The following is a 13,107-nucleotide window of genomic DNA, read 5'->3' on the forward strand; positions in this document are numbered from 1 at the left end:
GCCCTGGTCTGGGAACATCCCACATGCCGCAGGGCAACTAAGCCCGTGCACCACAACCACTGAGCCCGCATGCTGCAACTACTGAAGCCTGCGTGCCTAGAGCCTGTGCTCCGCAACAAGAGGAACCACCACAATGAGAAGCCCGTGCATTGCAACGCAGAGTAGACCCAGCTCGCCATAACTAGAGAAAGCCCGTGCACAGCAATGAAGACCCAACGCAGCCAAAAAAGAAAAAAGTAGGACCCGGTCCTAGAGAAACAACTGCACATGTGCTCAAGGAGATGTATTTAAGAAGATGCATCACAGCATTGGGAAAGCGAAACTGTGGACTGGTGGGGAAATGGCTAAATATTATGAGGACTAGTCATATGACCAATGGATAAAGCAATTAAAAGGAATGAACTAGATCAAATGTATTTGATCAAAGCTAAGGCGTACAGTTGATTCTCATTGTTCTTGGTAATTATGTCCTATAACGTCATGGTGAACACTGACTGAAGTAGCAAGTACTGAACCACAGCTCCTAGGGGGAATACAGAGTTAGGTTCCTCAGAGCCTCTGGTCCAACACTGTTGTCAACTGATCAATACATAATCTTGTTTTATGTGTGTTTCTGTGTAAAGACACCTTCTTTATATACTGTTGATTCCTGAACATTGAATTCACAGCCAACAGCACTATCACTCTTGCCCGAATGAAATTTATCAAACACACATTTTCTCCATAAGGCACATCATAGCCTCCTTGCACTTAGGAGCACCAGACACACTTCACTTCAGCAAACACCAACACTTCAGCACCACACTTGGGGCCATCTTAAACAGCAAAATCATCAACAAAAAGCACAAAAATGCACTTGAAAAGGATACTCATTCACAGTCTGAGAGCAGAAACAAGAATGCAGAGCATCGTCTTGTTCAACCTCAGCTGGCGACCTAAATTTTTCATCGCTCTGAGTGTGTCCACAAATGATGACGAAAGCACTCTGAGTATTGATTTTAGGGTTACAAATAAACGTTTGCACGTAGGCAAATTCTCAAATATGGAATCTGAATAAAGAGGATCAATGTATGTGTCCTCACACTTTAACATCTCTGAAATCGGGTGCATCTTAGATTCCATGAAAGATAGTATATATCAATAGAGATAGAATCTGTTATTAATGCTGAGTGAAAAACCAAGGTGAAGATGAATATCTATAGGATGAACCCAGGTATGTAAAATAAAACAAAAGTCCGCCGTGCTTCTCCTTTGTACCATACAGTTAACGTATGTCAAGCATTCCCCTGCGCTATGTTTTAAGCACTTTACCATCTTAATTATTTTAACCCTTACAAGGCCCTTATGAGGTTGGTACCATTTTTACTCCCATTTAATATAAAGAAGTTAAGCCCATGGTCACAAAACCAGAAATTTCTTTCACTCTGAAGTAAAAATGACTGATTGGATTTACTCTATGAACTTTCCTAACATTATTTGTATCCTAACAGGAATGAAAACACAGTCAATCGTAAACTCAGAACACTCATTCGAAATTGTGTTATGAAATAAAGAGGTCTTACTTTCACTTGCTGCCCGCCGTGTTTCTTACTTTGAAGTAAAGGGACATGTACTTAAGATATGCCATCGATTTCCTCAGTAGCTGAGTTTTCCTAAGCACTGGAGTGAGGGGATTGTCCTTAGCTATTGAAAGTCTCTTCTGTTTCAGCTTTATAAAAATACATTTCTACATATGGACATCCTTTTTGTCTATGACAACACTTGCATAAATTGTACTCTGCTTATGCTGATGCTTGTTAATTTTAAATATGTTCAGGTTGAATTATATGGAGTAAAGTCATAAATTAAGATGTAAAAAACAGTAAGAATTTCCATGAGCTCCAACAGACCTATGCAAGAATCAGTGTATCTGAAAGCCGAGGTACTTCAGAAACTAAACACAGAAATATTTTATTTATTATTTTTAATTAATTAATTATTATTTTTTGGCTGTGTTGGGTCTTCGTTGCTGCGCACGGGCTTTCTCTAGTTGTGGCGAGTGGGGGCTACTCTTCGTTGCAGTACCTGGGCTTCTCATTGCGGTGGCTTCTCTTGTTGCAGAGCACGGGCTCTAGGCGCACGGGCTTCGGTAGTTGTGGCAGGCGGGCTCAGTAGTGGTGGTGCACAGGCTTAGTTGCTCCGTGGCATGTGGGATCTTCCCGGACCAGGGCTCGAACCCATGTCCCCTGCATTGGCAGGTGGATTCTTAACCACTGTGCCACCAGGGAAGTCCCCATTATTATTATTTTTAAAATTTAACTTATTTTTGGCTGCGTCGGGTCTTAGTTGCAGCACTCGGGATTTTCGTTGAGGCATGCAGGATCTTTCGTTGTGGTGAGCAGATTTCTCTCTAGTTGTGGTGCGCAGGTTCCAGGGTGCGTGGGCTTTGTAGTTTGCGGCACGTGGGCTCTAGTTGTCCCGCGGCATGTGGGATCTTAGTTCCCTGACCAGGGATCGAACCCGCGTCCTCTGCATTGTAAGGTGGATTCTTTAACACTGGACCAACAGGGAAGTCCCAGAAATTTTTTTTTAACATCTTTATTGGCGTATAATTGCTTTACAATGTTGTGTTAGTTTCTGCTGTATGAAAAAGTGAATCAGCTATACATATACATATATCCCCATATCCCCCCCCCTTGCGTCTCCCTCCCACCCCTATCCCACCCCTCTAGGTGGTCACAAAGCACCGAGCTGATCTCCCTGTGCTATGTGGCTGCTTCCCACTAGCTATCTGTTTTACATTTGGTAGTGTATATATGTCCATGCCACTCTCTCACTTCGTCCCAGCTTATCCTTCCCCCTCCCCATATCCTCAAGTCCATTCTCTATATCTGTGTCTTTATTCCTGTCCTGCCCCTATGTTCTTCAGAACCTTTTTTTTTTTTTTTTAGATTCCATATATATATGTGTTAGCATACGGTATTTGTTTTTCTCTTTCTGACTTACTTCACCCTGTATGACAGACTCTAGGTCCGTCCAGAAATATTTTATTTTATTTATTTATTTATTATTATTATTATTTTTCTTTTTGCGGTACGCGGGCCTCTCACTGTTGTGGCCTCTCCCGTTGCGGAGCACAGGCTCCGGACGCGCCGGCTCAGCGGCCACGGCTCACGGGCCCAGCCGCTCCGCGGCATGCGGGATGCTCCCGGACCGGGTCACAAACCCATGTCCCCTGCATCGGCAGGCGGACTCTCAACCGCTGTGCCACCAGGGAAGCCCCAGAAATATTTTAAATAGAGACATAAAGATTATGGAAACATATGAGTGCATTTTTTAACTCCAAAAATTTTTATAATACTTTTGCCTATTAAAAAATTACATCACTCTTGGGATTTATGATCCTGAGAAACTGTTGATTCTTTACCACATCCTCATTTAACTAATAACTTTTCCTCCAAACCTGCTGCTGCCTACCAAGTCCACATGCTAGTCAGAGCCACCCCTGGTATCAGCAAACTTTCTGATCCTTCTGCCCACCAACTGGATATTATTAATTGCACTGTGAAATTTCTGTTTTTGTAGGTCGTTTTTGACCTATTTTTAGTTGGATATCAGCAATTTCATATGGCTCAGCCTAACATCATTTCCCTTTGACCCTCTGCGGCCCTCTATGTATATGTTGCTGCTGGCATTTATGTAGAACTGTCTGGTCCTACCAGAGGCTACCCCTTGAAGGTAGGGACTGCAGCTTGTTCCTTCACAGCGTAGATTCTGGACGAATGTTTGCGAGGGGGATGGAGTTAGAGAAGGCATCATCGTTGCCTTAACTTGCCATGTCTTCCCTTTCAGCGGTCCACATGTGCAGCATCCTGGAGCATAACTGTGCCCACTTCTGCATCAATACTCCTGGCTCGTATGTCTGCAGGTGCAAACAAGGCTACATCCTCAACTCGGATCAGACGACTTGCAGAAGTAAGGTTGCTTTGCTGTTATATTTGTTCTGTCCTCCTCTGCTCTCCCACTTTCTCCTCTTTTATCTGGGCCCATTTAATTCATCTGTGGCCCCTCCCCCAACCAAGTCATCATTTCCCTAAGGACAGAAACGAGGTTTTGTAACTCGTGTATTTTGTGTTGACCCCTGGCCCCCACTCTGCCTTCACGGCGCCGAGGCCAGAGCCAGGCACACAGTAGGCCATCAGGAAGAGTTTGGAAGATCGTTGGAGGCTCATTCTCAGAAATAGCCTCCTTGAATTTGTGAGCTGCTGTCCTTTACTTCTAAGCTGTTCTTAAGGGGGAACCGCGGAAGAGCCTTTTCATCCGCTGTCTCTATTGACTGTGCCCTGAGGAATTGTTTCTGTATTTTATTCTCTTCCCTGAAGCGTGGATTTAGGATGAGCTGCTAACATTGGCTGGGAATGATGATTCGAGTTCTGTTTTAGAGGTGTGTGGGGACCTCATTGCTTTGGTGAGGGATGCTTTATAGATCTCCTAAATAGAAAAGGACAAACAGATACAAAGTGTAATAGAACGCACATTCTCTTTTTTCGGCCAAGCCCCCAAACTAGACAACATACTGACATTTGAAGCACATGAGGTAATCCGCCTCTTAGAGGAGAGAATTACCCATACACTGAGTGTTGTGCCTATAATATTTTTTCAAGTTATAAATAAAGCCACTGTGTTAGCCCACAGACAACCGGACTTCCTCAAGACATGAGGAAGACTGGCCCACACGGAGACAAATAAAACTCAGCTAGTCTGACATGTAGGTCGTGCAATGCGTAATTGTTATTATACCACGTGGTAAGCAATTAAGCACTAATGGAAAACAGTTTGCACAAATGGCTGTAATTAGTATCCCGTTTATAGAGCCAAACCACATTTTCCTTTTGTCTTCTCACTTTGGGTTGAGAGTGGTTGGCTAGGGGCCCCCTGACCCCCAAGATTAGGGAACATCTGCTTGACTTCTCCGGTTCTGTGGCCTGTAGAAGCCCAAAGCCCTCAGGCTATGTAAGTCCTGGGGGACCCTGTGTTCTCTGGGCTCCTCCAGGATGCCAGATTGTTTGTTGGAGCCTGAATCCTCCTGGCCTTCCGCTTGAACCTCTGACCCTTCTTCAGTTTCCACAACGAAAATCACTCGTACCATATGCTCATGGGTTTAATAGGATTTACTGGAGGACTGGGGGAGCCCAGGCAAGGTTGCCTCACATACCGCTCAGCAAACAACCTAAACATCTTCTTAGACGTGCCCCATCCTCTCCAGGAGCCTCCCACTCAGCGTTTCTCTGCAGAGCACTCAGCCTGCCTCTACCTTGCTAACTCCCATCCTGCCCTTCCCTTCTCCGGAGCGCAAAAAGTTCTCCTTGCGGCCTGCCCTGGTGATCCGCTGGGATCCGGGCATCTGCCGATGTCCACTTTCCATGGTCTGGCTTAGTCAATCCAGAGGAATTTCGAGACCAGCAACTAAAAAATAAAAAGTTTGATGTCATGAGCTGGGCCTTCCCCACACAGCAAGTTTGCCAGTCCCCGCCTGGTCCCACCTCAAGTCCTGAGGCCCCAGGCTCTCCCAAGTGTCAATCTGGCCTTGGCTCCCTCCTGTTCTAGGGCTGTGGGTGCAAAGAGTGTGATGCAGAAACTGCCTGGGTTCAGACAGACTGATTTGGGTGGAGGAGCAAGGAGGCCCGGGTCAGAGGGGCCTTAACCCAGGCAGTGGTTCTCAAGCTTCAGTAATTAAGAGTCACCCAGGGGACTTCCCTGGTGGTGCAGTGGTTAAGAATCCGCCTGCCAATGCAGGGGACATGGGTTCGATCCCCGGTCTGGGAAGATCCCACATGCCACGGAGCAACTAAGACCGTGCGCCACAGCTACTGAGCCTATGCGCCACAGCTACTGAGCCATGATCTTGGTCTGGTGAACAGTGCAAAACTGTGCCAAGGGGAGGCTGTTCTGAGCCGCTCGTGGGGGCCTGTCCCTGCCGACGTGGAGAGAGACTCACCGGGCCCGGAGGGGAATGAGACACAGCTAGTTCCAGTTTTGAACCTTTAAGGTGTTCCAGGCCCCGTACAAATTACTAGAAATCAAAGAGTGAATAAAACAGCCATGTTTCTGCTCTCTTGGAGCTACATTCTTGCATGGAAGTAAATTGAATAAACAGCCAAGGTAGTGACGGTCCAAAGTGATTGCAGCCCCTGCCCGGATCAGTGTGCCGCACAGGACGTCCGGCCCAACTACAGCCACTCATTAAGTGTTTGCCATGCGCCAGGAGCTCTCCTGAGTGCTTCTTACTCATCATCTCATTAACTCTGACACTGAGCTCTTCAGGTAGGTTTAGCATTCTCATTTTACAGGCAAGGAAAATAAGGCACCAGAAAAGGTTAGACCATTTACTCAAGGTTCTGTGGCTAATAATGAGACCAAACCAGAACCTAAATCCTATTATGTGTGACTGCACGGGCCTAGCTTTTACTCACCATTTGATACTGTCCCATGATCCTTGAGGTGTAAGGCAACCCTGCCTCCAAGCCCACGAGGACAGGCATGTTCAAAGGCTCACTGTTTCCAGGGGAGACTCAGAACTAATTCACCAGGACTAACATTCAAATGATTGTTGCTCCCCCAAGTTAACTACCAAATCCTGAGATATTGTCATTGTACAGGATGATTGTGAGAGGGACTCTTAGGCAATGGCCTTCAACACACACACACACACACACACACACACACACACACACACACACACACACACACACACACACACACACACTATACCCACCATTTTCGATTCCAACCCTGCCTGTGTGGAGAGAGTAGGCAGGCACAGCTGATTCATAGGTTCTTCGAGTGGAAACAGACCTTGTCTATCAGACTGTTAGCTCTCTTTCCCACTTAACCCAGGAATTCTGTCTCTTCCCGGTGTCCCACAGTGATGGTGCATGTCCAACCATCGTCACCCATCTGGAGCACCAGGTCATTACAGAGCACCTGTATCCCACCTCCAGATAGCCTGGATCAGTGGTCGAGCTGAAGTCCTACTCTCTGTAATTCCCACCTTTGATCCTATTTCTGCCATCTGAAGCTATATACCAAAAAGTTTATTTCCTTTTCCAACTAAAAAGAGAAAGCCCTTTGATTATTGAAGAGTGTAATCCCCCACTCCCCACTGATTTTCTCTTTTTCAGGGGAGGCATGAATACATCTTAAGATGACTCGGATTTGGGTCTTTTCACTGTCCAGAAACCCTCTTCTGGACACCAGTTAGTCAGTGTCTCAAAATGTGCCCTTTCATTTAAAGACCAGATCAAGCACATTAAATAATCTTATGTTCAAAGTTTTGCCCACATGAGCAATTTGGAATGTACTGGAGGCAACATTATGGATTCTTCTGTCCTCCAAAAAGGCTTCCCCATCCAAAACCATTATATAAGATATATGCAAAAGCACTACCATAGTGCATAGCGCATAGGGCTCAATAGAAGTTTATGTACTTCCCTTTCTCCATTTAAAAACGTGGGGGGAGGCAATCCTCATGAAGTGTGCCTCTCTTCACATGTCTGTTTCCCTCTACCATTTCCCTCCCCTTGAATTCTTTTCCCACTAACAAGAAGGAACTTTATCTTGTTTTCTTTCTTTTTTAAAAAACAAGGAATTCTCCCTTTCTTGCATCCCTTCTGGAATATTTAATCTATCTGGAAGAATAATGAAAATGCAACATTTAGAAAACTTCACTTGGCAAGAAAATGTAAACTTTCTTGTGCAGCTTTCTCATTTTTTTCTTTCTCGAGAAACACACCAAATGCATTTTACAGCTTTCATGGTTCAGATATGTTCCTGATATTATTTTCCCAAGCTACATAAGAGATTTAATAGCTTTTATTTTACTTATTATTTTTGGGTGGCCACACTGTGTGGCATATGGGATCTTCCCTGACCGGTGATCGAACCTGCGCCTCCTGCAGTGGAAACATGGAGTCTTAACAACTGGACCGCCAGGGAAGTCCAATAGCTTTTATATTCGAGTTTAATCAAAGGGCATGACCCCTTTGATGTGACAGAAAAACAGTCACATTATTAAAAAGGGAAAAGAAAGCTATACCCAACATTCCTCATGAATGTGAATGCAAAAATTCTTAAAAACGTATCAAATAGAATCCATATATATAATATAATCAAGACCAAATGGGATTTATCAAAAGAATGCAAGGTTGGTTTAACGTTCAAAAATCAGTCAATATATGGCATGATACTATACACAGAAAATCCTAAAGATGCTACCAGAGAACTACTAGAGCTCATTAATGAATTCGGTAAAGTTGCAGGATACAAAATTTTTTAATTTATTTTTGGCTGTGTTGGGTTTTTGTTGCTGTGCGCAGGCTTTCTCTAGTTGTGGCGAGTGGTTGCTATTCTTCTGTTGCAGTGCACAGGCTTCTCATCGCGGTGGCTTCTCTTGTTGCGGAGCATGGGCTCTCGGCACGTGGACTTCCGCAGTTGTGGCACACAGGCTCAGTAGTTGTGGCACACAGGCTTAGTTGTTCCATGGCATGTGGGATCTTCCCAGACCAGGGCTTGAACCCGTGTCCCCCGCATTGGCAGGCGGATTCCTAAGCACTGTGCCACCAGGGAAGCCCTGCAGGATACAAAATTAATACACAGAAATCTGTTGCATTTCTATACACTAACACTGAAATATCAGAAAGAGAAATTAAGGAAACAATCCCATTTACCATTGCATCAAAAAGAATAAAATACCTAGGAATAAACCTACTTAAGAAGGTAAAAGACCTGTACTTGGAAAACTATAAAGCACTGATGAAAGAAATGGAAGACGACACAAATAGATGGAAAGGTATACTGTGTTCTTGGATTGGAAGAATTAATATTGTTAAAATGACCATACTACCCAAGGCAATCTATAGATTCAGTGCAATCCCTATCAAAATACCAATGGCATTTTTCAAAGAACTAGAGCAAATAATTTTGAAATTTATATGAAACACAAAAGACCCTAAATAGCCAACACAATCTTGAGAAAGAAGAACAGAGGTAGAAGAATCACACTCCCTGACTTTAGACTGTGCTACCAAGCTACAGTAATCCAAACAGTATGTACTGACACAGAAACAGACACATAGATCAATGGAACAGAATAGAGAGCCCAGAAATAAACCCACACACTTATGGTCAATTAATATATTACAGAGGAGGTAAGAATATACAATGGAGAAAAGACAGTCTCTTCAATAAGTGGTGCTAGGAAAACTGGACACCTACATATAAAAGAATGAAATTAGAACATTTTCTAACACCGTATACAAAAATAAACTCAAAATGTATTAAAGACCTAAATGTTAGATCAGAAACCACAAAACTCCTAGAGGAAAACACAGGCAGAACACTCTTTGACATATATCATAGTAATATGTTTTTGGATCTGTCTCTTAAAACAAAGGAAATAAAAGCAAAACCAAGCATATGGGACCTAATTAAACTTAAAAGCTTTTGCACAGCAAAGAAAACCATTGACAAAACGAAAAACCAACCTACTGAATGAGAGTATTTGCAAATGATATGATCGATAAGGGGTTAATATCCAAAAGATATAAACAGCTCATACAACTCAACATCAAAACAGACAAACAACCCAATTGAAAAACAGGCAGAAGACCTGAACAGACATTTTTCCAAAGAGAACATGCAGATGCCCAACAGGTACATGAAAAGAAGCTCAACATCGCTAACCATCAGGGAAGTGCAAATCAAATTCACAATGAGCTATCACCTCACCCCCGTCAGAATGGCTATCATCAAAAAGAACACAAATAACAAATGTTGGCGAGGATGTGGTGAAAAGGGAACCCTCATACACTGTTGGTGAAGCCACTGTGGAAAACAGTATAGAGGTTTCTCAAAAAACTAAAAAAAGAACTACCGTATGATCCAGCAATTCCACTCCTGGGTATATATTCGAAAGAAACAAAAACGCGATACATGCACCCCAATGTTCATAGCAGCATTATTTACAATTGCCAAGATATGGAAGTAACCTAAGTGTCCATCAACAGATGAATGCATAAAGAAGATGTGATATATGTATACAATGGAATACTACTCAGCCATAACAAAGAATTAAATTTTGCCATTTGCAACAACATGAATGGACTTGGAGGGTATTATTTTGCTAAGTGAAATAAGTCAGACAGAGAAAGGTAAATACTGGAAGTTATCACTGATATGTGGAATCTAAAAAAATACAACAAACTAGTGAATATAATAAAAAGAAACAGACTCACAGGTATAAAGAACAAATTAGTGGTTACCAGTGGGGAGAGGGAAGGGGAAGGAGTAAGTAAGGGTAGGAGATTAAGAGCTACAAACTATTATGTATAAAATAAACTACAATGGACTTGCCTGGTGGTACAGTGGTTAAGAATCCGCCTGTCAATGCAGGGGACACGGGTTCAATCCCTGGTCTGGGAAGATCCCACATGCTGCAGAGCAACTAAGCCCGTGCGCCACAACTACTGAGGCTGCAAGCCACAACTACTGAAGCCTGCGCATCTAGAGCCCATGCTCTGCAACAAGAGAAGCCACCCCAATGAGAAGCCTGCACACTGCAACAAAGAGTAGCCCCAGGGCTTCCCTGGTAGCGCAGTGGTTGAGAGTCCGCCTGCCGATGCAGGGGACGCGGGTTCGTGCCCCGGTCCGGGAAGATCCCACATGCCGCGGAGCGGCTAGGCCCGTGAGCCATGGCCGCTGAGCCTGCGCGTCCGGAGCCTGTGCTCCACAACGGGAGAGGCCACAACAGTGAGAGGCCCGCGTACAGCAAAAAAAAAAAAAAAAAAAGAGAGTAGCCCCAGCTTGCTGCAACTAGAGAAAGCCCCTGTGCAACAGTGAAGACCCAGTGCAGCCACAAACACACACACACACACACACACACACACACACACAAAACTACAAGGATATATTGCACAGCACAGGGAATATAGCCAATATTTTATAATAATTATAGAGTAAAACCTTTAAAAATTGTGAATCACTGTACTGTACACCTGTAACTTATACAGCATCAACTATACTTCAATAAAAATCAATATAATTCAATTCACCATATTAACAGATTAAAAAAATGAAAAAATATAGGATCATTTCAATAGATGCCAGAAGAGCATTGGACAATACCCAACATTTGTTCATGATAAAAACTCTCAATAAACTAGAAATAAAAGGGAGATTCCTCAACCTGATAAAGAGCACCTATGAAAGAACCTACAGTTAACATCATACTCAAGAGTAAAAGACTAAGTGTTTTCCTTTTAAGATAAGGAACAAGAAAGTACGTCCACTGCCACACTTCCATTCAACATTGGACTGGATGCTTTAACTGATATAATAATGAAATAAAAAGAAATTAGAAAGTCATACAGATTGGAAAGGAAAAGGTAAAACTGTCTTTATTTACAGACTATGTGATTGCATATGTAGAAAAGCTAATAGAATCTTCAAAAAAGCTACTAAAATTAATTAATGAATTCAGCAAGGTTGCAAGATAAAAACTCAATATACAAAATTATTTGATTGTATTTTTATATACTGGCAACAAAAATCTGAAATAGACATTTAAAAAGTACCATTTTACACTAGTATCAGAAATATAGAAATTAGGGATCAATTTGACAAAAGATGTACATTGACAAAGATAAAAGATGTCTGCAATAAATTAAAGAAGACCTAAATAAATGGAGAGATATGTCAAATCATCGAATAGAAGACTTACTATTGCTAAGATGTCAGTTCTTTCCAAAATGACCTATAGATTCAAAGCAATCTCTGTCAAAATCCTAGCAGAATTTTTTGGGTAGAAACTGATAATCTGATTCTAATATATAAATGAAAATGAAAACAATTGAATAGTCAAATATGATTGATTCTTATTATTCACGATAGTTATGGTTTATAAGTCTCTGTTAACATTGAAATAGTGATTACTGGATCATCGTTCCTAGGGGAAGTACAGGGTTCGTTTCCTGAGAGCTTCTGGCCACAACATTTCGCCAATCGATACAGAACCTTGTTTTATGGGTGTTTCTGTTTAAAGACAGAATTGTATATTGTTGATTCATTAACATTGAACTCACAGCCAACAGCACTATTACTCATGACTGAATGAAGCTCATGTAACACACATCTTTCCTCCAAAAGGCACATCACGGCCTTCTTGCCTTAGGAACACTAGACCGCACTTCAACACTATTGTTAGGAGCCATTTTACACAGTGAGGTCACCAATAGAAAGCACAAAAATTTTTTTAAATATGGCCCTAAATAGAACACCAAAAAAATGCTTATTTACAGTATGAGAGCTAAAACAAGAAGTCAGAGCATTGCTTGTTTGACCTTCACTGGGAAAGTGCGTTAGGTGGCTCAATTTTTTTTTTTTTTTTTTTTGCTGTACGCGGGCCTCTCATTGTTGTGGCCTCTCCCGTTGCGGAGCACAGGCTCCAGACGCGCAGGCTCAGCGGCCATGGCTCACGGGCCCAGCCGCTCCGCGGCATGTGGGATCTTCCCCAGACCGGGGCATGAACCCGTGTCCCCTGCATCGGCAGGCGGACTCTCAACCACTGCGCCACCAGGGAAGCCCCAGGTGACTCAATTTTTTCACCACTCTGTACAGATCCATGAATGGCCCTGAAAATGCTACAAGTATTGATTTTGGGTTCCAAGAAAAATTTTATCAAGTAGGTGAATTCGCAAATACAGAATCTGCAAATAATGAGGATCAACTAAAACTTTGAAATAAAGTTGTGGGGATCAAATTATCTTACTTGAGGACTGACTGTAAAGCAGCAGTAATCAAAACAGTGCAGTATTTGTGTAACGATGGACAACACCTGAGCAGAATATAGTCCAGAAATAGACCCACATGTATATGGTGAAGTGTTTTTTGACAAAGGTGTCAAGGCAATTCATGGGGAAAAAATAATGTCATCAACAGGTGGTGTTACAACAACTGGATTGCCATGTGCCAAAAAACGCACATTGACCCTTGCATCACACCATATACAAAAATTTATTCAAAATTGATTTAAAATGTTAATATAGAGTAGAAACATTTAAATGTCTGGATGAA

General features: G+C 42.7%; 1 protein-coding gene across 2 annotated transcripts in view; it reads left to right on the forward strand.

Moving 5' to 3' along the window:
• Nucleotides 1-13,107, forward strand: part of MATN2 (matrilin 2) — a 156,022-nt gene that overhangs the window by 59,070 nt on the left and 83,845 nt on the right. For both annotated transcript variants that reach the window (XM_030862965.3, XM_030862966.3), the window contains exon 4: nucleotides 3,832-3,954. In XM_030862965.3, coding sequence (XP_030718825.1) covers nucleotides 3,832-3,954 — 123 coding nt within the window. The remainder of the gene's footprint in view (nucleotides 1-3,831; nucleotides 3,955-13,107) is intronic.

This window comes from Globicephala melas, chromosome 17 (genome assembly GCF_963455315.2).
Source record: "Globicephala melas chromosome 17, mGloMel1.2, whole genome shotgun sequence".
Classification (NCBI taxonomy): Eukaryota; Metazoa; Chordata; class Mammalia; order Artiodactyla; family Delphinidae; genus Globicephala; species Globicephala melas.